The sequence below is a fragment of the Morus notabilis genome, unplaced genomic scaffold (genome assembly GCF_000414095.1).
Source record: "Morus notabilis unplaced genomic scaffold, ASM41409v2 Scaffold78, whole genome shotgun sequence".
NCBI classification, from domain to species: Eukaryota; Viridiplantae; Streptophyta; class Magnoliopsida; order Rosales; family Moraceae; genus Morus; species Morus notabilis.
The window spans coordinates 2,159,530-2,182,630 of record NW_010367622.1 but is presented as its reverse complement, the minus strand read 5'-3'; the positions used below and the strand labels follow the sequence as shown (position 1 = coordinate 2,182,630).

The 23,101-nt window shown below is 37.1% G+C and overlaps 3 protein-coding genes and 1 long non-coding RNA gene across 4 annotated transcripts; all 4 read left to right on the top strand.

Moving 5' to 3' along the window:
• The first annotated feature begins 445 nt into the window (after nucleotides 1-445).
• On the top strand, nucleotides 446-3,055 carry LOC21410606 (rhomboid-like protein 14, mitochondrial). The gene is made up of 2 exons (XM_010113046.2): nucleotides 446-901; nucleotides 1,963-3,055. Exons 1-2 carry the CDS (start codon nucleotides 695-697, stop codon nucleotides 2,779-2,781), a joined length of 1,026 nt encoding a protein of 341 aa, XP_010111348.1. The 5' UTR covers nucleotides 446-694; the 3' UTR covers nucleotides 2,782-3,055.
• Nucleotides 3,056-11,282: 8,227 nt separating this feature from the next.
• On the top strand, nucleotides 11,283-17,418 carry LOC21410603 (serine-rich adhesin for platelets). Its single transcript, XM_010113043.2, has 3 exons — nucleotides 11,283-11,708; nucleotides 11,864-15,261; nucleotides 16,003-17,418. Exons 2-3 carry the CDS (start codon nucleotides 11,881-11,883, stop codon nucleotides 17,104-17,106), a joined length of 4,485 nt encoding a protein of 1,494 aa, XP_010111345.1. The 5' UTR covers nucleotides 11,283-11,708; nucleotides 11,864-11,880; the 3' UTR covers nucleotides 17,107-17,418.
• A 1,222-nt stretch (nucleotides 17,419-18,640) lies between these two features.
• On the top strand, nucleotides 18,641-19,482 carry LOC112094483. The gene is made up of 2 exons (XR_002903558.1): nucleotides 18,641-18,863; nucleotides 19,208-19,482. It is a non-coding gene; the product is annotated as an uncharacterized LOC112094483 (long non-coding RNA).
• An 806-nt stretch (nucleotides 19,483-20,288) lies between these two features.
• LOC112094468 lies at nucleotides 20,289-21,538 on the top strand. Its single transcript, XM_024175327.1, has 3 exons — nucleotides 20,289-20,432; nucleotides 20,552-20,704; nucleotides 20,798-21,538. Exons 1-3 carry the CDS (start codon nucleotides 20,289-20,291, stop codon nucleotides 21,536-21,538), a joined length of 1,038 nt encoding a protein of 345 aa, XP_024031095.1.
• Nucleotides 21,539-23,101: the final 1,563 nt, after the last annotated feature.

The following is a 23,101-nucleotide window of genomic DNA, read 5'->3' as shown; positions in this document are numbered from 1 at the left end:
TAATAATATTAGAGTTATTAATATAATTATGATATTATTTATTATAATATTATTATTACATTATATTATTATATTATATTATATTATATTATATTATATTATATTGTATTGTATTACGAGTCTAAATTTTTAATTAAAAAGATTGTAAATTTTAAATTTCATTAAGGGTATTATAAGTATTATAAAAGTTTTATTAATTGTACTATATTGATTCCTGCATAATCTAAAAATTAAAATTATCTTTGGACTGTTCTTAATTTTAACCGTAAATTCTTTAAAAATTTTTCAAAAAATACTTTTAAAAAAATTTACTAAACATCAAAATTAACTTTTATTATAAATAAAAATTAATTTTGAGAGTAAAAAATAATACCAAACTAAGCCGTGCCATATGAAATTTCTAGAAACTACTTAAAAGTTTCGGTTAAAAGAAAAGGAAGAAAAAGGGGCAAAAATAGAACGGGAAGGGAAGAGTCTAGAGTGCGGACAACATTGATTTGATCTTACGTCCTTTCCTTAACACCCAAGCCTTTTATATTATCAGGTGTGTAATATATACGAAACCGAATCGAAGAAACACAAGAAGAAAGTTTCGAATTTCCTTTCCGTTTTCCAGGAGAATTTGCTTCTTCGTAAGAAACCCACCACCAAAAAAAAAAAAAAAATTGAAGTCCATTATTGCTTTTATTGGGCGATGGCAGGAAGAGGAGGGAGGACGAGGGGATTGCTGCCATGGCTGGCTTGGGAGGCGGTGAGCCAATACTACAGGCTCGACAGGAAGCCTCCGGTCACAGCCGGCCTCATTGCTGCCAACACTCTTATCTATTTGAGGCCTGATTTTCTCGATTCCATTCTCCCCTCTATCGACCAAGTCTGGTTCAATCCTCATCTCATTCTCAAGGTAAACTCCAATTTCTTAAATTCTTTTTCTTTTTCATTTTAACCATTCGATCATTTAAGAAAAAGAGAACCTAATTATCTTTGTAATTCCCCTGAATGTGGGGCTAATCTTGTTTCTATTAATTGTACTTGTTTTCAGTCCAAAATTTTAATATATGCAGAAATGTTACCTTCTTGGGTACAATATAATATTGGGAAAATTAGGAAATTCTCAGTGGTGTTGGGATGAAATTTGATGTTTAATTCTGTATTTTGAAGATTATAAAAATGAAGATGTTAATTTTTTTTGAAATTTTATTTTATTATTTTATTTTACGTTAGATTCTATTAAAATTGCACAAAAGCGTGCCTTCAAAAAAGGGTTAGGAAATATAATGTGTACATGGGTTATTTATGATAGATTTAAAACTTTATCTAATTTCATGACATTGTCATTGAAATAAGGTTAAATTTGGAAAGAACTTAAAAGGAGTAGGCAATGTTATGTACAAAGATATGTTTGTAACTTCGCAAAAAAAAAAAAAAAGGCTAATGTTATATTTTACTTGAACCAGAGAAGGATCATTTTAAATTGTAATTGAACCAGAGAAGGATTTTGTAAGTTTTTCCCATTATATCGTTTATTAGTATATGATTAGAGGGGGAAAAAGGGATTTGTAATGGTGATGCCTTTTGGTGTTTAGAAGTTTTCTTTGACTATTATGGATTTTATTTAATTATTTGCTCTTTTTCAGCTTGTTTAATTTTAGAATTGTTACGGCAATGATGATAATGCAAATTCTATCTGGTGAATTACTGCACTTATTAGCTGCATATTATATTGTACTTAATCTAATTGACACCATAAAGATTTTAATTCGCAATACATCTATTCTGGTGATGATTTGGCTGCCAAATTCCTTGCCAATTCTTTTCGTTATTCTTGTTGTTGGTCTTAGTAACCTCATTCAATCTTATAGTTTGTTCTTTTACAGTGTTTGCATTCATAGGATTTTATGTACAACGAACTTATGTTGAACTACTGGGACTTTATTGATCATACATGGTGATTGTTTTCAACAGTACAAGGACTTGAAGCGATTTTTCCTGTCGCCATTCTACCACATTGGAGAACCCCACCTGTTTTACAACATGTTGTCCCTCTTATGGAAAGGGATTCAACTGGAAACTTCAATGCCAAGCATCGAGTTCGCGTCCATGGTCGCCGAGCTACTCGCCATGTCGCAAGGAATCACGCTCTTGCTTTCCAAGTCCCTTCTCTTGCTCTTCGACTACGAGAAGCCCTATTACTCCGAGTACGCTGTGGGATTCTCCGGCGTCCTCTTTGCCATGAAAGTCGTCCTTAATTCTCAGTCCGAAAACTACTCCAATGTGTACGGAATTATAATCCCGTCACGCTATGCTGCTTGGGCTGAGCTTATTCTCATCCAAATGCTTGTTCCCGGGGTCTCATTCCTTGGCCATTTGGGTGGAATTCTTGCTGGTATTCTCTATCTGCACCTCAAGAGGACATTTTCGGGTCCAGACCCACTTGCTGTATTCATTAGAGGTCTTAGCAGAGGTCTTACAGGGATTGTAAGCTGGCCAATGAGGGTTGTGAAGGACTTGTTTCAATGGCGGCGACACAGAATATCTGGCAGGGGAAGGGTCGGCCGAGGTAGCGAGAATCGACGAGGAATGCCTGACCAATCGTTGGGCGTTTGGAGATGCCCTGATTGTACATATGAAAATCATGTTCTGCTGAGCATCTGTGAGATGTGTGGGACGAGTAGGAGTGGGGTTGGATTGGATTCTCGTCCCTCATTGTCTCACCTTTCTCGTGACCACCCTCCTTTGGATGAGTTGCGTCGCCGGAGAATTGAAAGATTTGGTAGTCAGTAGGTAAATGATTCGGAGATTCCAATTGAATGAATGAATAGATTGAGCATATTTTTTGTTGTTGAAAGATATGTAAAGTGAAAATGCTCTGTGTCATAGTTCCTTACAAGCAAAAAACGAAAGTATCTTTCATATTTCTGGTTTGATGGTTGGTTTTGATTCATTAGAATTGCACCCTTGAATTTTGTATGGTAGATCTTAAAGTTTGGGTAGGAGATTAAAAAGTAGTCTCACGGTGCAATTAATGCTGGAAAATTGGACTCCAAAAGAAGTTTGTTGGCCATAGCCTAATTGCTAAGCGGCTAGCATGTTTACGTTTTACCACCTCAGCTTCTTAGAGTGTGATTGAGCAAGAGCCATTCAGATATATGTTTTTTGTCTTCAATTGGAAGAGCCTAAAACTACGTTAAGATGCTGACTTCCAGATATACTTAGGGGATGTTTGGTTGGAAGCTTTAAACCATGATTTGAATTATGGTTCATGATTCGCTACAGTGTTTTTTCTCACAAAAAATACACGTAAATTGAAAATGATTTTAATCACATGATTCTAATCCATGAACCAAACGTCTCTTAAGAATGATGTACGTGTGTATTTACATTATGTTGTGCATGCAATCTAGTAAAAGACGGTAACTGACTTAAGATCAAATGTTTCGAGCCGGCTTATGTGAAGGGCACCGCCGATGCCACCAATCCCCTTTCATCTCGGGGGTGAGCCACTTTTTTTTTTTCTTTTTTGTTATCGTTGCAGAGAATCGGCCACTCCCGCCCTAAGTGTCATAAGTTCTATTTCAATAAGTAAATGCCTGGAAGTTGAGACTTAATGGATTCACTTATAGATCCACTATGTTTGCTCTTCCTGAAGGCCTTTATGGTTTGATCTGTCTTGTGGGATTGTGTGTCTTGCTTATGTTTGAATACCAAAAAAAAAAAAAAAAATGACAAGGATACCTGGTTTCAGAAAGTTCATCACCGCGACCCGCGTGTACCTCATGTCAATGGAACAAGTTCTGGCTCGTCCTCCATTCACCATTCTATGATCCACATTTACAAGTAAAGGAAGCATCCAATAAAACCTTGTTAAGAAACGTGGCATGTCTATGAGTGGGGGGCGATTTAAACCTAAATATGTCTTGACTAATATATTCAATTTCTCTCCTTTGAACGATAGTAGAAATAAGTTTAATTATAAAGAAATACAATTGCCATAAAATTTTCTTAGGAAAGAGTCTTGTGATAGCGAACTAGTCCTTTGAAATTTTTTATTGTGCTGGTGCAATAGCTATGTGGTTAATTGTTATACATTTTACTCTTCCATGCAACTAGTGCCATTAGATCGATCTCAGATCCAATAGTTAATGAGCTTCTATTTTTAGCTAGTTGTATTGATTGAGTGAGTTAGTTTGAAATGTTCATCAATCGACTCGCTTAAACACTCTTTCAAAATGAGAAACAATCTAGCATAAAGCCAAACAGGACAGCAAGCCAACAAGAGTATCTTATTTTACATGCTAACCATAGGCGCTCTTGGTGATCTGATCGGTACCTGTTCCCCGACCACCCAGACGTATGGGCCGATCACTGTTTAGATGTCCCATAGCCGATCAGTTCTCGGAATACTATAAACTTCTAATTTTTTTGCTGAACAACTCGGAGTCATCCTCTGTCCTGCTCGCAATTGATATCAGGCTTCAGAGCAAATGTTCGCACTACCTACGAGCCTTTGTAAGTCGAACATGAGTTAAGAAGAATATTGCACACTTAGTTATTTGATGGCACCCATCCTCACCGTCCACATGGTTTATTTTACGACTGGCGAGGATTGGTGACACTTGGAACCGGCCCTACAAGGGTGTATGGCCTCACTTCGGGACCCCAGTAAATTGTGGACCTGAATCGGATCTAACAACACACTATAAATACCCCATGGCCATTTATTGAGGTATAGACAATTTTTCCACCTAACTCTACCATCCACTGATTGTTCAGAGCACGACACTAACTTGAGCGTCGGAGGACAATTGGCCGGCACCACATCGGTGCCCCAAGTCCCCTAAGCTCGTTTCTTTCTTTCGCCTGCGCAGACCAACCCTATTATGCTCCCGAGCAGGACGATTTGATTAGTAGCAGCGGAGAAGTTGTGTCCGACCACCGTGCGTAGCCGCACGTGGTGTTGTGTTAGATTTGAACATCAACATTTGGAGCTAGAAAGAGGGCCACCGCGCCTTTCCAGCACACTAAGCTTTCTTTACCCGTAATATGGAAGACCAAGCGAATAACGGTCAACAGTGGGAGCCCGAGCGGGTAGTGACTGACCCTAAGAGTGGAGCTCCACGTCGAGGTTGGAGAAGTCCGGCGAGGGCCCGAGCCCCAATCCAAGCGGACCAGATAATTGCCCGAGTCCAGATCTTGACCGAGATGGTTTAGCAACTGGTCGAAGCCATTCAAGGTCAACATCAATTTGGGCTCGTTTAGAACCAGCCAGAGGAGATTTAGACCGAATAGGTTGAAGCCGAGCAGTAGTCAGTCAAGTCTAAACGGTCAAGGAGTAGAGCTACTGGCCGACAAGGGAATGGTCCGAATAAGCTAGTTCCGCTAGGCATCCGAATGGCCAAAGGCCCAAGCAAGCCCCTGCCTACTCGGTCTCTAGACAGTCTATCTTTCAGCAGTTGGGACAATGAGCAGTTGTCGACTGAAGGAATAATAACGGACAAGGTGAATGGAACCAGACAGGTAGAGAGGCCGAGCAGGCCACGACCAAGACCTAAAGATTATATCGCGCAACAAATACAAACTTTGAGGCAGTAGATTGATCTCTTCATAAACATAAGAGATGGAATAGACGTTGACATGCTTGCTCTCTAAGTTATCCGATTACCTATTAAACAAATTATCCAGTTAGAATTTAAATAAAAATAAAATTTGACTTTACGTGGTATTTGAATTTGAGTAAAAAAAATGGACAACGAGATAAAATTGAATTCATCTCCTTTTCTTGGACTATAATAGTCGGCAACAACAGAGTGCTTATCCTTGTGGAGGCCGAATTTCATCTGTAGTAAGGGAGATAAAATTTGTTCCAAATTTAAATAAAAATTTATATTGGTTTCAAATGAGATTTGAAATAAAGATATTTACCAATTTTCTTAGTCTTTATCTTTTAGAGATCATATCAGAGTTCTATTGAGACTTTAATTGTATCTCTATAAATAGGTTGTAGTAAAAAATTAGTGAACACAATTTTACTCTATTTTCTCCTATAATAGGCGTGTAATATTGAGAGAAAATGAGGAGAAAAAAAAAACTCAAAACAGGAAAAAGAAAGATGTGCGAGGTTTTGCTCATTTTGACTTGTGTGTGAAACGTATAACTAAAGTCAAAACTCATTCATATTTAGTTATATGGTATAGATTATCATCATAAGGTAAAGAAAAAACCAAAATATAATATAATTAAGTAATATAATTAAGCTATGCTAGATTGTTCATTTACCTTTATAATTAAGCTATGATAACATTTAACGGAAAAATCCACATGAGGAACTAGCAGTTGCTAAGACATAGTTGTCTAAAACTTTAAAATGAAAATTCAAATATATGATATATACACACACACGACTTTGGGGACTCAATTATTCAAATTTTTAAAATGAAGATGCAAATACCGAAGCTCAAAAATTTGACAACCCAGGCGCAAACAGACTTAAAGAAAAGGGAAAAAGAAACCAAGTATTCAATTCTTTCATGCGAATTTCTCTAGTAGGATTAGTAGTATCAGTTTCTGATCGTTAAATTACATTAAAATCATATTAAATTGAAAAAATATGCAGACTAAACAATTTTCGATATAAATTTAACGGTTGAAAATAGAGAACTACAGATAGTTTATTTTTTCTAGTCCTACCAAAGATGCCCCCTTATGTAATTTGTTAGCACTGCCAACTTGACCTTACTTTAAAATGTTAAGAGTGATTTCATAAAGAAAGAAAATTTCTAACTTCCTTATGTTCGGACTTTTTTTATTATTATTATTTGTCTATTTATGAATAAAGCTGCGTGAAAAAGTGAAATTTATATAGCCAACCTCAATTAAGATGAGATTAAGGCTTGTTTTATGGTCACCCTGGTGTATAGTTGACTAAAGAGGTCGTTTGGTTTATGTATTCATAATTATGATTTAGAATCATTCTCGTTTTACGTGTATTTTTTATGAGAGAAAACATTATAGCAAATCATGAATCATGATTCAAAATCAGAGATGAATATAGGAAACAAACGTCCCCTAAATAAAATTTTATTTGGAGTAAAGTCCCTTGTCATATATAAGAAAGTGAGAGTATCATATGAGATATGTCCATATGTTGACAGATGGAGTAAATAGGGTAATTTACTCTTTGTCAACTAATGAGGAATTTCTCCTATTTTGTCTAGAGCATAGACTATAAATATGTGCATTTTACGGTGATGTCACCTAAAATTATAGCAGACAACCTTCGTTTTTTCTTCAGGTTTTGATAGAGTTCTTGAGTTGTAAAAAATATTATGTGTACAAGTATACTTGCACAGCGAAGATGTTTGGAATTTCTTATCCTGGTATATCATGAGATTAATCCTCGACTCAGCGATCTTTATCTGACTCGTTCCGCCATATAATGTCATATTATACAATTGGTAGAAGTAGAAGGGTTTGAAATGCTCAACTTTCAAGAATGGCTTCGTCAAAGAAATGAAAAAGATATTTAAAAAAAAAAGGAAAGAAAGAAAACATTCAAGAATGGCCAGCCACATGAGGAAAAGAATATTTGTAAACAAAGCAAAAATTCACAAAGGAGAGAATATTTAATGTGCTTTGGTCGAGGAAGTAATAATCACTCCACGCCCCCACACACGATAGACATTACTCATTTATATTCTTTTTATTGTTTTTTTTTTAAAACAAAAAAATTAGTCTCAATCCTACCCATTAACATTTTTTTTATTTTTTTTGAGAGATACATTAACATTCTTAATTCTACTTTATATCAAATTATCTAGGATGGAACTGATTATATGTCCATTGTATATACGCAACCAACCTTTGTTGTCACAAAGCTGGTGGCATGGTGGGCACGTGCAAATACTATCATGCACTACTCCGTGACGGAGTCAAGATTTGAATTCAGTGGTGGGAGCTGATCGATAAAAAAAAGTAGGGTCTTTTTATACTGTCAGGATGTTTTTTTTTGACACCGTGCTGAGAGATACAATAATTTAAAAATTTTTACATTAGAACTTGTAAACTCAAATAATAAAGTTGCAAAAGTAATGATAAACACGTAAATTTTGAAGGAATACAATGAATCGTTTGAGTTTGTAAGTTCTAACGTAAACTTCACAAGTTATCGTATTCTTTCAAATTTACAAGTTTATCCTAACGTTTGCAACTTGATTGTTCGAATTTGTAAGTTATAACGTAAAATTTTATAAATTATCGTGTAAGGAAATTGTCTCTGGGCATCATAAAAGTTTCGGCACAAATTTTTTATCTTTTCTATTTTTTTGCTCTGATTTTATCATTTTTTCAAGGGAATAATAATTTTATTGAGTATTGTGCGTGCGAATTTATGCATATGATGAATAAAAAAAAAAAAAAAACATTAAAACAATATGATCACTTAAGATTAAAAATTTCATAAATTTCCAAAATATTTTAGGGCGCAATAAAACTTTTGATATAAAACTATTGGAAAATAACACAGAAGCGAAAAATATAAATGAAAAAACAGAGACAGTAATCGCTATCAAAAACAAGAAAAAAAATTATCTGAAAATGAAAAAGACAAAATGATAAAATGAACTAATGTGAATAAGGAAGGAAGTGAGCCCGAAAAGGGAATGCCCGTCATTCAATAACAATAGAGTCAAGATTTGAATTCAGTGGTGGGAGCACATTCTTAAAATGATAGTATTTTGGACAAAAACTGTAGTGGTTTTGTTTCCCTTCAATGGGGGCACGTGGGCACAAAGTGTATCCGTGCCTGGCACTACTATATTATTACCATTACAAAACTTTTGTATTCTGTATTCATCATAAGACACAATTGAGTAAAAAAAAAAAAAAAACAATAAGACACACTAGATATTTTGTAATGTAATTTTAACGTGATCTCATTATTAAATATAGGTGTTACTGAATCCTGAGCTGATAAGAAATTTTTATGACTCGTTTACTTTGTAGATTTAAATTTTTAATTTAAGTTAAAATTTAATATTTTATGAGAATTTTTTATTATAATAAAAAAAATTAAATATGATATTTTTTAAAAATTTTTTACTTAAAAATTTAAAATTAAAAATTTAAATTCTCGTCAATCCAGCGGTTGTTTATCGGATTAAAACGGCAGAATAACTTGAGCCGTCCAATTGAAATCGACGGTTAGTATCTACTGTTGCTGCAAAAAGAGAGTCTAGGTTCCAGATGTAGTACACTGCTAACTGCGTCATTTTTGTGTACATGTGTTGAAATCGTGGAAGAGAGAGGGAACGTTGTCAGGAGACAACAGTTAATTTGATCGCACCAACAGGCGGCTCTGGTTGTTATTTAATAGTATTCTAATACATGCAGAAGGGTATATATGTAAATATGGTTAATTAAAAAAAATTGTTATAATATAGTGAAAGGAATATTAAATATAATTAGAAAATTCGGGAGTAAGAAGTAATATTGGTTGTGTTGGGAATTGAATAATGGGCTAAAAGAGCATTGAAACCACAATGTAAGATTTTCAAGTCTAGTAAGGTGACAACTCAAGGAGTTATTCTTTTGCAATAAAATTTAAAAAAAATTTAAACTCGAGTTACAACTTTATTTAAATTTATATTTTTTTGTAAAATTTGAGTTTGAATTCGAGTTTAAACTCGAGTTTGGGGTGAAACTCGAGTTCAAGTTTCTCCTTCAACTTGAGTTTATAAACTCAAACTCAAGTCAATTAACAATATTTTTTTTATTCTTAAAAATGTCATAATCTTTTCGTTTTAATTCTGATTGAAATAATTTTTTTATGCATTCACAACGAAAAGATGAATAAAACTCCACCCATATACTCTATTAAAATTTTTCATCACTATTGAGTTTTTATTAAAATACTATCTAAATATAAATTTAAGTTTTGATTCACCCAAACACAAACTCAAAAAGATTCTCAATTCAAATCATAACTCAAATGTGCACATCTAAACACAAACTCAAGTTACAACTTCAACTCAAATTATAACTCAAACTCAACTTAAAATCATCACTCAAATCACCTTAACTCAAAAATGTAAAAGATCAACCCTTAAGTTATTTGTACATTCCACTTGAGATGGTTGTAAGATTATTGAAGTTTCATGAACACGTAACCTGCCCCTAAAGCTTTGTGACCGTTCAAAAATAATCCAAGGGCTCAAGGTCTTCTGTCTGATCCGTTAGGCAAACAATGCTTACCGGATAGAAGACATTTTTTAAAAACTCATTCATTTCACCGATTTGAGTTTAAAATTCAAGTTTTATTACAATAAAAAGCTCTCGAAAATAGTCACATTTAATTTTTTTACTACAGTAAAAAACTCTCATATAAAATCACATCTCAACTCAAATTTAAAACTGGAATCAATGAACTAAACGAATCCTAAAATTGTCTACTAATTACATTGGATAAAAATTAGAGTCACATTTATGTTAAATTTGGTAAGGGAGAAAGAAAATAAAAAAGTGAAGGTAAATAACTTAGGAGAGAAAATAGAGACCAAAAAATGATCATTCCTCATACGTTTTGTATGGGTTTTCTATTTGAATTTTTTCATATTAACATTAAGTGGATGTTTAGTTTATAAATTCAGAACCATTTTCAGTTTATGTTTTTTTTTGTAAGAAAAAATACTGTAACGAACCACGAATTATTATTCGAATCATGACATGAATCTACCAACTAAACGTACCATAAGATATTAAAATTGAAATTTTTTAAAGATTTAAAATCTCTCCTACAATTCATAATCAATTTCCTCTCTTTTCCCTCTTACCTATTTAAAATCTTTCACTAATTCTCTCATCTCAATAAGATCTTAAAAAATTACTGAAAGTCATATTATAGATTATAATCTTTTTTTTTTAGTATATTGCAATCACTCACTCACGATGATTACTTAAAATGATTCAGCAATTGTGATATAAGAACATTATAATTTTTTTTTTTAGGGGCACATTAATTAGTTATGACTAGAAAAAAAAAATCCAAATAGTTATGACTTATATCTTATGATGACCCTAACCCCTTCCTTTACTTGCGAATTGCGATCTTCCTACATATGAAGTTATAGCAATGCATAGATGAACGGTCCTGATCGTATCTCGAGTGTTAAATGTAGTGGCCATGATTAAAAATAACATAGTTTAATATAGTCCAAAAAATACAACAACATACATGTTAGAACTGATAAAAGAAAACATATAAAGCATAATCAAAATAGGAGGCAGAAAAATTTAAAAAGAATAATAAAAAAAATAAAAAGCATTTCTGCTTTGGTGTTTGAATAAGAAATTCTTCTTTTTCCCATTTCCTTTTCTTCTTTTATGTGCCGCCCCATTAATTGATCTTCCGCAAAGGCTCGAACCATACAGCTTCCCATGGCTGTTTGGCCGGTGCTCCTAAAAAAAGTAGCCAGATAAAAGCATATACAGGGAGACCATAGCACAAAAAAAAAAAAAAAAAAAAAAAAAAAAGGAGAAAGATTCTTTGTTGCCTTTTCTTCTTCTCTTTTGCTTGTGTTGGTTTTGATCGTGGTTTTCGTTTCTGGCCCAAGCTGTTTTGTCCCTCCCAATTTCTCTGTCTGAGTTTCAGCATTTCATTTGTTGGGTTGATCGTCGTCTCTTCAGATTCCTCAGAAATTTTTGGTTCAGCTTTTGAGGTAATCTTTTTTTGTTTTTTGGTTTTCTTTTTGTTTTTAGATTCATATTTTGTTTTTGGTTGAGTATATGTTTTCTTTTGGTCAAATTCGTTTTTAATGGATCGATTTACGAGCCCATTTTGGTTTACTAATTATTTATTTTACCGTTTAAACAGGTGGGCATTTAAAAAATATGGGATCTTATAAGGAAATTGCAGTACAAATGAAGAAATTTGCATTGTTTTCAATGAGGACATTTTACAGATCAGTTAGACAGCATCCATTTCTTGTGGGTATGATCTTGTTTTTGGTATTTCTGTACAGATCATTTCCTTTCCTGTTTTCTCTGTTTTTATCTGCATCCCCTGTTTTGCTCTGCACTGCGGTTTTGCTTGGGACCCTTTTGAGCTTTGGGCAACCCAACATTCCCGAAATCGAAAAGGAAGAGAAGCTTAGCCAGGATATTGTTTCTCTTAAGGCTGCTGGGGTCTCGGGGAATGGAACTTTTGTTTTTGAGAGAGAGGAGAATTTTGTCATAGAAAAGCATTCAGGAGATAGAGGGAATTTAGTTGACAAGTCTATTGAAGATGCAGGGTTTGTTGATGATGAGTTCCTTAGTAAGGTTGAGAGTCGTGTTGATTCACCGGATTGCGTGCCACTTATTGATGAGAGTTCGCGGGAAATTCACACGGAGAAGAGAATAATTGAGGAAGTGGAGAGAGAATTTCTTGATTTTGAGTTTGAAAAGAAGAATGATATTTGCGAGGACGCGAGGGTTAAGGAAGGCGTGTTAGGTGATGGGAAAGCTGTTGAGAGTCATCAGTATTCTCTGGTTCGAGAAATTGGAGACGATGAGATTCTTGCGGCTGAAGTTGATGGACAACACGGAGAGTTAGTTGAAACATACAAGGAAGCTCACTTAGAGTCTTCACAGCCTGGTGGTGGTGGTGGTGGTGGTGGTGGTGGTGATGTTGGTAATGATGATGATGATGACGGGGATGGTTCTTCCTATTCTGAGTCTGATAGGGCAGAGAGTTCATCGCCTGATGCTTCAATGGCGGACATAATTCCGATGCTTGATGAACTGCATCCACTTTTAGATTTAGAAGCTCCACAACCTCCTCATATGTCCCATGATGAATCAGATGCAGGTTCTGAGCAGTCTCATAGAAGTGACGATGACAGTGCTGATTCAGATGCTGAAACTGAGAACCATGTTGATGAAGTAGAAGATGGTGCTGATGATAATGATGACGATGAAGAGGAAGTACATGGAGGCAAGGAGGATGATAGTAAAGCCGCTATCAAATGGACTGAGGATGACCAAAAGAATCTTATGGACTTGGGTACTTCGGAGCTAGAAAGGAATCAACGCTTGGAGAATCTCATTGCAAGGAGACGAGCACGGAAAAGCTTCAGATTGATGGCTGAGAGGAATCTAATTGACTTAGATGGTGCCGATCTTCCCTTCAGTGTTCCACCAATTGCAACAACAAGGCATAACCCATTTGATCTCCCATATGATTCTTATGAAAATATGGGCTTGCCACCAATTCCTGGTTCTGCTCCGTCTATTTTGTTGCCAAGAAGAAATCCCTTTGATCTTCCTTATGACTCTAATGAAGAAAAACCCGATCTCAAGGGAGACAATTTTGAGCAAGAGTTCTTGGCATTTCACCAAAAGGACATGTTGTTCCGCAGACACGAAAGTTTTAACGTGGGACCATCAGGTTTGGGGGGTTCCAGGCAAGATAGTAAGTGGAAGCCTGTATTTGTAACGGAACGGTTGGCTCCGGAAGGAATGAGCTACCCCTCATTCCAAAGGCAATTAAGCGAAGTCAGTGAGTCGAAGTTGAGTTCAGTTCCTGACACTGAATCTGTAAGTTCAGTGGCAGATGCAGATGAGAAGAAGCTGGCTGAGCAAGATTTTTCTAAAGAAGTGGAACTGCCTTCCAACACTTACCAGCCTTATGATCTTGTTAAGCATGGAAGTGAAGCCTCAGACGATGTAGATTCTGTTGAGTTGGAGCATGCTGAGAATAGAGATGTTCAGCTTGACGAGGAAGTAATCAAGTTGGGGGAAGCAGAAAATCACCACGACATGGAATTGGACTTGTCTGAAACAAGAAATGAGGCTGCAGATGTGGAACTCGATACTGTTGCTGTACATTTGGAAACGGAACCAATTAAAGAGGAGGGATGCAGCAGTAAATCAAGCTTGTCTTCACTGTCTGAAGTGGATGATAGAATTCCTGATGTAAAAAATGAAGACGGCTCAACAACTTTGGCGGAAGGGGTTAACTATATTAATGAATCTGTCATTTCAGCTCACTCTTCACTGGAGGAGTCAGAATTCCCATTTACAAGCGGCGTAGGAGATGACAGTCAAACTAAGGAGCCTGTTTATGATTCAAGCCCAACAGCTGAAAAGTTGTTCTCCTTGTCATCCATTTCATCTGATATGCAAGTAGAGATGCCTGAAATGGTTAAACCTTCAACATCAGGAGAAATTGGCAAGTCATTTGAAAACCATAATTCTGAAGTGCAGGGTGAAGAAACGACTGTTGATTCCTCAAAGGTGAACGCAATGGAAGAAGTTACAATAGAGTCCAGAGAAGTTACAGAGTCTAGTGAGATCGATGTCTCAACGGTTGCTTTGTCAGGTAACGGTCTGCAGAATGATGATCAGATCAGTTCTGTGGCTCCTGAATCTGGGCCAGTACATGCTCCAGTTGATTCAATTTCATTTTCCTCAGAGCTTCAATTGGCAACGCGTACGGTGAACCAGGAAAAGAGTAGTCCTGATGTGCATGATCTTGTGTGTTCATCAAATCCTGACGTTGAACCCCCCAAAGCAATGCACTGCCACAAAGATGATAAGATTCATGTGGCGGCTTCAAGTGATCTGTTTTCTTTTGAAGATGCAAGTATGTCAGAACACCATGGAGAACAAGCTTCAATTATTGTTCAGCATGTATCAGTTTGCTCCAATCTATCCACTTTGGAAACTGCACCTCTGGAAGAACACGCAGTGGTTCAGGAAGAAATTATTAATCTTGATCAGCATCAAATCCAAATAGATTGTTCATCAGAGAAAACATCAGAAGGAGATGTGTTTAAATGTGGTGAAGTTAGTCATACCGAAGAGAATGAGGTCCAGTTACATTTTGATTCAGAGATCGAAGTTGAGAGTTCTCAAGATTCGGGTGTGCTGTTGGAGACATCTGAATCTTCTTCCCAGCACACACCTTCCAATGATTTAGCTGCAGTTTTGTTGGAGGAAGCACAAACTCCTTTGGTTGTTGAGCAGGTTTCTGTTGTTCATCCAAGTTCATGTTCTTTAGAGAATGACCATGAAAAGGAAGATCCAACAAATGGGGAAGAAGCAATTCAGTTTGAGCAGGACAAACTCCACTCGTCAAGTTCAGATGCAAAGTTTGAGGCCAGTATTCTCCAAGATTGTGATTTGACGGTGGCTTCTGAAAACAAATCTCCATCCGGATTGGAGAAAGAGCTTTCCTGGTCAGATAAATCTATGGTTGAACCAGAAATAGGCGATCATGATATACTCCAAGTAAGTCATTAGTTGCTTTTATATTTTTTACTTTACAGATTAATGGTGTTTTGTTTTTGTTTTTGGCATTCAAAAGATTGGGTTTATGAAACTTTAGAAGTTGTGTTCATGCACTTGGTATTTACTGAATTAAGATTTAAGAATTTTCTAGAGAGTTTTTAGATACCATACCCACCTAAATTGGCTTCATTGCGTTAAAAGCCGTCGAAGAGGGGTTCTAGTTCTTACTACAATAATGAAAATATCCTTGTGTTTATTGGTCATTAGGAGGTTTCAAAACTTCGAGAGTTTGTATCACCGGGTCGTTTAGTACAATGGAACCTAGATGTTTGCATATCTCAACTTCAGCGAATGTCTTTTTTTTTTTTTTCAAGTAATTATTGTTTTCTTTTTGATGCATTGCTAGCTTCTCCCAGGATTCAATCCTGGGATCTCTCCCTTAAACCCACCCCACCCTTACCACGCCCCCCTTTCTAGTAATTAACTTTCAGTGTTCAGTGGATTTCTTTCGTGTCCACAATTGTGGTAAACTCATTATCTTATACCTAGGCCTCAGCATACATACAAGATGCTCTGACATTTTACATTTACTTTTCATATCTTTTTATTGATCGAAAAAAGTTTCTGGCTTGAATAAGCTATTTTTATGGTCTTGTATCCATGTTGAGCCTAGATGATAATTAGTATTCAGTAATGGTTGGGAGATTAATCATGGATGCTTGCTGCCCTGATATTTTGTAGGAATCGACCATTATGATGGCAAAAACTGAAGGAGGTTCAAGCATCAGTTGTGATGTCTACGATCCTGTTGACCAAGTTTTGGCTAATTTATCTTCTGGGACTCATGATTCTGTTTCGATCCCATCTGACCCTCTTGAATATAAGCCGCTTGCTGGTGAAATTGATCTGCAGGATAGCATCCTTGACAGAATTGTAAATGTCGACCATTCTGAGCTCTCGGATAAATTTGATTGTGATCTAAAAGCCCGTGTTGCAGAGGAAGATATCAAGGAAGAGGTGGATGAAATAAAAGATATTGATGAAGGACTGTTGTCCGAGTTGGATACAGTTGGGGACTTCAGAATAATAGAACTTGTTGGTGAGTCGCTCCATTCTGAGCTGATACTAAAGGAAGCCAATGCTGGAAATTCTGCACCTGAGATATTGCCGAGTTCCTCAAACCCTTCAGAAACAAGCCTGGAGTTGCCAGTTCTTGAAGTAAGATCGTTTGAAGATATTGACTTGGCTTCTAAGCAACTTCATGAGGGGGCAGATGTGGAGGAAGTCGTACTTCCTAGTATGGTCGAGGAACAGCTAGTTGTAGATGAATCCTCGGAAACCATTTCTGACTTTAAAGTTGTTGAAGCTAGATCTTTGGAAGATATTCAAATTGCTTTGAAGCAAGTCTCTGAAGGCGATAATGGTGAGCTTCCAACATCCTTGAACTCTAAGAATGAATTAACTGAAGTAGGGAACACTTCTGACTTGAAAGTTGTTGAAGCTAGATCTTTAGAAGATATTCAAATAGCTTTGAAGCAAGTCTCGGAAGTTGATGTTGGTGAGCTTCCCACACCCTTGAACCCTAAGAATGAATCAACTGATATAGGAATTAGTGAAGTGGGTTCTACCATTGTGACTGAATCGGGCAATGCAGAATCGGGTCGTGATGAAGTTTCCTCAATTGCTACCGATGAACCCAAAGAAGGATCCCATGAATCCTTGGGAACTTCAAGTACAAGCACATCGAAAAGTAAAGACAAGAAGTCGAAAGATTGTCTAGAGAGATCTGGTTCCAGCACCAGCTCCAGTTCCAGCTCAAGTTCAAGCTCTAGTGATTCTGAGTGACCATCAAAACTGATGAATGCATTTGCAGTTTGAATTTTTGTCTGTGGTTTTCTTTGTAGTGATGGGTTTCTTTTGATCTCCTTTACTTTGTTTTTGGTAATGTGTTTCTTTGGTTTTTTTGATTGATCAATATCTTCAAGAATGAGTTTTGATTTGATTTCTTGGAGTGAAATTTTACCTTCTCTGTTTGACAATTCCAGGGGTGAGCAGTTCCTTTTTATCGTGAAAATGTTCATAGATTGATAATGTACAATGTACATTGTATTTTGAATGTAGATGTTGAGTTTGAGGATGTGATCCTTTGTTTTGTAGACGTGCGTTATGTTTTTTATTTTTATTTTTTTCATTTTTTCTCTTCATTTGTCATTCCGTGCCTTAGGATCAGTAGATTCCTTGATTTGCATGTTGTTTATAGATTGTTTTGCCTTTAAAAATAAAGAAAGAAAAAAACCATTCGAAAGTTTTGTTGTCACGACACTTACAAAGTTCTATCGAATTAAATGATTGATGGAATTTTGTTACTCCATATCATTGTTTCTTCAAAGGCTGACCAAATCTTTTATCTCTAAAGCTAGATTTTCCCGAGTAATTATAACGTCAAATCTTTCTCATTTCATAAATTGGAAAGGAAATGAGGGAAAGGGGAGTGATAAACACATATCAAGGAATGATTACGATAGCAGCCATTTGGTTATTGTAGTCTCTAAAAAATAAAAAAAAATAAAAAATTCAGCTGCAATGCTACGGGAAACACTCTACAACCAATGTGGTTAGTCTCAATGTCCGATTTCAAAAACCCAGATCATATCATTAAGTGGACCTCCAAGTAGTAAGGTAAGAAGGGTGCAGTGTTTTTTTTTCTTCATTGTTGGATTTTTACATATTTTGTTCAAGAATAATATGGTTGGACTTCCATTCAATAATAATAATAATAATAATAATAATAATAATAATTATTATTATTATTATTATTATTCTTATTGGTGTTCATGAATTTTAAAGTCATTTAAAACTTTATTTTAAAAATTTATTTGCGTATGAGGATTTTATGGACTACTTGTTCTCTATTATTTAATATGTTTTCTATTATTTGATAATTTTATGAACTACTTGTTGTGTTGTATTTTATACTTTTTAAAATATTAGTGCTAATTGAAATTCATTTAAAAATAATATTTTTTTTTAATTCACAACATTCTCATGCACAACCATACACAGTAATGTAATATTCTTGCGAAAGATTCCTGTATGAAACCAAATACAGTAATGTATTATTCTAAGAAATCATATTATCCTCCATCACTTTCTCAGAAATATAATTTTTACTAATTCTTGCGTACCAAACGCCCCCTAAAGAACTTTAAAATTGGAAAAAATAAGCCAAGTTTTGAAACCTTTAATAGTAAAGAGTTTTGAATTTTTAGTTTTCCAATTTTACCCTTCTACAGTAGTTTTTATCATTTTCTCAAACTCCTCTCTACCTTCTTCTCCCTCATCTCTCTCTCTCTCCCACAATCTTTCTCGACCTCCCACTCTCTCTCCCAAAGTCTCTCTCTCTCCGTCGATCTCCTTCTCTTCTCTCCGCGCGACATTCTTCTCATCGTCGACGGAGGACCTGACCTCGCGACGGTCGCTATCGAAGACCACTAAACGCCTCACGACGGCCAAACAACCGCCACCGTCTGTGAAAAACGTCGTCAGTCGTTGGCTTCTCCCAAATTTGTCTCTCAATTCTGTGTTTCCTCCACTCCGCAATTGTAAGTTCTCGACAATCATTCAGGGTTTTGATTTTCAAGGATTTTTGTGGTTGCATTAGGTTGATTTGTCTATGATTTGATCCAATTCGAGAAAACAATTGGCATGTGGTTTCTTCTGCTAATTGATTAGATGGCTGATTTGTTTCTAATTTTTCCATTTCATTATTGTTTTTATTTTTTATTTATATTTTATTTTTGCTGAAATTTCCATTTCATCAGTTGAATGTGATAATTCAATACATAGGGAAGAAGAAATCTGAGTGCATAGCTATTAGCTTACCCATACATGTTCCGATGTTGTTTATACGAGACTACTGACTAATGTTTCAAATTTTTTATTGCAGCAGAATAACTAATTTGCAGATGATGTGTTGTTTGATTTGGAGATATATATCAAGCTGCGCAGATGCTTCTTTGAATTTTTGTTCCCTTTTATTGTAATTGATATTATTTTCTTTAATGGGACAATTTTTGCAATGTGCACTTGGGATTTAGGGCCACAATGTACTAATTGTAATTGAGATGATTCTGGTCATTTGTACAATCTCTGATCTTATTGTTAAACTTGGTACATTTTAGTATAACCTGTGTTTTTTCGTTTTTTTTATTTTTTTTGAAAGACTGAATTTCATTACCCCAAACATATGCCTACAACTTTCTGAATTTAACGGCGTAAGATTGGTTTTCGTAAACCCTCAATTTTCCGGCTATATCATATGTTGCACCACCATTGAGCAACTGACCGCTCCTTTGACTGCCAAACGCCGAGACGTTTTTAGTCGAGAGTTAGTCGTTGACGTCGAGTTTATAGTTATACATAAAATTCCCTCAAGACGATGAGAGTTCATGCAGGAATAAGACATGGGTCGAGAACTCTGCCTAAGCCGTGAAGTTCACGACATCGAGAGAGCAGCCTGGTCGGATTCAAATCAAATTCCACCATTTCAGGAAGAGATAAGCTACAACAACTGTCAAGATTCAAATTGGGAAATCAGAAAACCGATAAGGGTGATTGCCCTGATTCAGTTGTTCAAATGTGGAAATACAACTTTTAGATCCCGAGATTTAGGGATAAGGGGATGATCCCCTCGCGAAGTGGAGATGAGGTATCTGATCTGTAAAAGGCTTACAAATAGAGTCTGCATCCTCCATTCAGTTGTTTACGCACTGTTTTACTACTCCAAGAGAGATTGTAATCTTGACTATACTAGTGCACCCACAAGTGGACGTAGGCAAAGAATTTCTACCGAACCACTATAAACTTCTGTGTTCTTTATTTTTCTGCGATTGTTCTTCTTAATTAATTCGTGAGAGATGTTTGCGAGTGTTCCCGGAAAGAGTTAATTTTGAGTTGACTAAATTTCACCGTCATCAATTGACACTAGAAGGAGGGCCTAGACCCAAAAATCAAATCCAGCAAAAGCAATGAACATGCCTCCAAGAAGGACTTGCAGTATGATGGCTAATCAGAAAAGCCAGGAAGGCCAGAATCCTACCATTGAAGGGAGAAATCTAACGAAGCCACCCATCGGCAACCAAGAATTGGTAGGAGTACGGCCCAATCGCAAGGTGAATCCACCATCCACTGGAAACCCCCCAGATCGCCTTAACCAGCTTCAAAAATAGGTCGAAACATTCGTTGTGGCCGTAGAAAGAATGGCTACACCCCTCGCTGAACGGGATCAAAGGCCAAATTTGATGTTGTCGCTGAGGATGCGCCGATGAACCCAGTGAACACCGTCGTTGGGAACCAAGTGATTGGTGATCAATGCGGTGACGCTAAGGGGGTCGGTGACAGTGAGGCCAACAATAACCCCCGTCTAGCTAAGTCAAATAGGTCTGTAGGGAGCAGACAACGGGCTGCCAGAAAAAGAGCCCAAGAGAGGGTTGCAGCCTAAACAGTGAATAACAGAAAGGTGCCCCCTCGACTACAGGAAAACGAAAACCGGAGAAATGCAGTTTTGGTAGAATCTTCGTCTGTATGTGGTGGGGACCTAAGAGAGCAGCTGAACGCTCGACGCGATCGAGAGACGCAACAGACCAAAGAGGAAGAGCTCGCGGCCGAGAATAAGGTTCTGCCTGAGAAGATGGCCAGACCAGAAAAGCAGATCGGGACTCGACTAAACAACTTTGAGCAAGTTGTTAGAAAGGTGGCCAAGGCCGTAAATGTCGACGTCAAGATATACACGTCCCACGACCACCCATTCACAGAGAACATCATTCAGGTCCTGCTGCCCGATAAGTATAAGCCACCCCTAATTCCGCTATATGATGGAATGAGTGATCCGGACGACCACCTAGAAGTCTACATGGGGCACATGGTCCTTCATGGGTACCCCGAGGACATCATGTGTCAGGCGTTCAGAAACCATCTTTGTGACTCCGCAAGAAGGTACTTCAGATCCCTGAAACCAAATTCCATTACCAACTGGGATGACTTGAAGAACGACTTTCTGACTCAGTTTATAGGTGTCAAAAAGTACATCACACTCAAACAAAACCTTTCGAGGGTTTACCAGGGACCAAATGAGTCCCTGAAAGATTGGATAGCCCGATTCAGAAAGCAGGTGGTTGCCACTGAGGGTATCACTGATGAGGTGGCTTTGATGGGGGCCCTGTTGAGCATGAAGAAAGACATTCCATACAGCACAGACCTCGACCAGAGGCCGCAATAGACCTATCAAGAGTTTCTAACAAGAGCGTAGGGGTTCATTAATGCAGAGGAGGCCAAAAAGGCCTTGGAAACAAGGTGGCGATCCCCGCAAAAGAGGAAGCTGGGCAACCGAGCAGCCATAACAATGACAAGAAGCGTGGAGGTAATCCTCAGGTGTAGGCTGATCAAAGGTATAATCCAGCCCTGAACAACAATAGGGGCAACAACACCTTAACAGGCCAAGGGGATACCAAACGGTTCAAGTCGTAGAAATACGACGCCTACACCCCGTTAACCATGTGGATTGAGGATGTTTATCATGAGATAAGTCACCTCCAGGTATTGCATCAGCCACCATCATTCAAATCTGACCCAGCGAGAAGAAATTAGAGCAAGTATTGCAAATTTCACGGTGAGAGTGGACATACGACTGCCGAATGCTTTGATCTAAAGGACGAGGTCGAAATATTGATTTGTGAGGGGAGGCTTAATGAATACAGGGCCTATCGATGGAACAATAATAATCGGTGAAACAACGACCGACGAGAAGATCAAATGCAGGACAATCCGTCTGAACCTGTCGGTGTGATAAGAACAATCTTTGGAGGGTCATATATCGGCGGTACTTCTCACCGTGCACAAAAGGAGTATGCCAGAAAAGTGAAGGAAAAGTTTAACCGGAGAGTCATGAGTGTGTCTGGTCGAGAGGCGATGGCCGCAAGATATGAAGAGGCTGAAATAACGTTTTCAGAGGCAGATGCTAACGGCGTGCATTTCCCCCAGAACGACGCTCTCGTTGTTGAAGCCATGATCGGTAATCACATGGTTTGCCGCATCCTGGTTGACAACGGTAGTTCGGTGGACATTCTGTATGCCGATTGCCTCGACAAGATGGGGATCCCCCGAACGAGGCTGCAGAGCAATACACAACCCTTATACGACTTCACTGGGGATTGTGTCATCCCCGAGGGAATAATAGAATTACCGGTGACGATTGGTGACTGACCACACACCTCGACCGTCATGTCAAAATTTTTGGTTGTGAAGGGAGGTGACCAATATAATGCAGTCATCAGACGACAGACGTTAAGAGCTCTAAAAGCCATAACGTCAATCTATCATCAAATGATGAAGTTTCTAACTCCCAACAGGATTGGAAAAGTAAGAGGAAACCAATATGAGTATAAGCTTACATACTGAGATAGTCCGCCACTACGCCGAGTCGGGACAGGCGAGAAGGGAGATGAGGATGGTAGCAATCAAGACAGAGGAGGTCAATCAGCGTTTTACTTTTTTTGTCATTTTTTGAGGTCATTTTTCTCTAGCATGTCTAGAAAAATGTAAGGATCATGTCTGCAAAATTTCAATACTTTTAACGTCGTTTTTATTTTCTTATATTTTTTAAAGATGAAAAATAAACAAAATCATAAAAAATAGAATATTCATTAAAAAATGGTGCCGCTTATTGCATTAATTCCTAAAAATCATATGTTAATTTTAGAATGCAACACAGAAATAAAAATGTAAATTTTTGACTCATCCCGGTCCCTGAGCTGGCCCCTGGGCGCCCCACTACGCGGGCTGA

Coding starts and splice junctions, on each gene's coding strand:
- LOC21410606 (XM_010113046.2), top strand. CDS start 695: ATGGCAGGAAGAGGAGGGAGGACGAGGGGATTGCTGCCATGGCTGGCT. Junction 902..1,962: donor ATCCTCATCTCATTCTCAAG/GTAAACTCCAAT, acceptor TGTTTTCAACAG/TACAAGGACTTGAAGCGATT.
- LOC21410603 (XM_010113043.2), top strand. CDS start 11,881: ATGGGATCTTATAAGGAAATTGCAGTACAAATGAAGAAATTTGCATTG. Junction 15,262..16,002: donor GCGATCATGATATACTCCAA/GTAAGTCATTAG, acceptor GATATTTTGTAG/GAATCGACCATTATGATGGC.
- LOC112094468 (XM_024175327.1), top strand. CDS start 20,289: ATGAACATGCCTCCAAGAAGGACTTGCAGTATGATGGCTAATCAGAAA. Junction 20,433..20,551: donor GAGTACGGCCCAATCGCAAG/GTGAATCCACCA, acceptor ACGGGATCAAAG/GCCAAATTTGATGTTGTCGC. Junction 20,705..20,797: donor TAGCTAAGTCAAATAGGTCT/GTAGGGAGCAGA, acceptor CCTCGACTACAG/GAAAACGAAAACCGGAGAAA.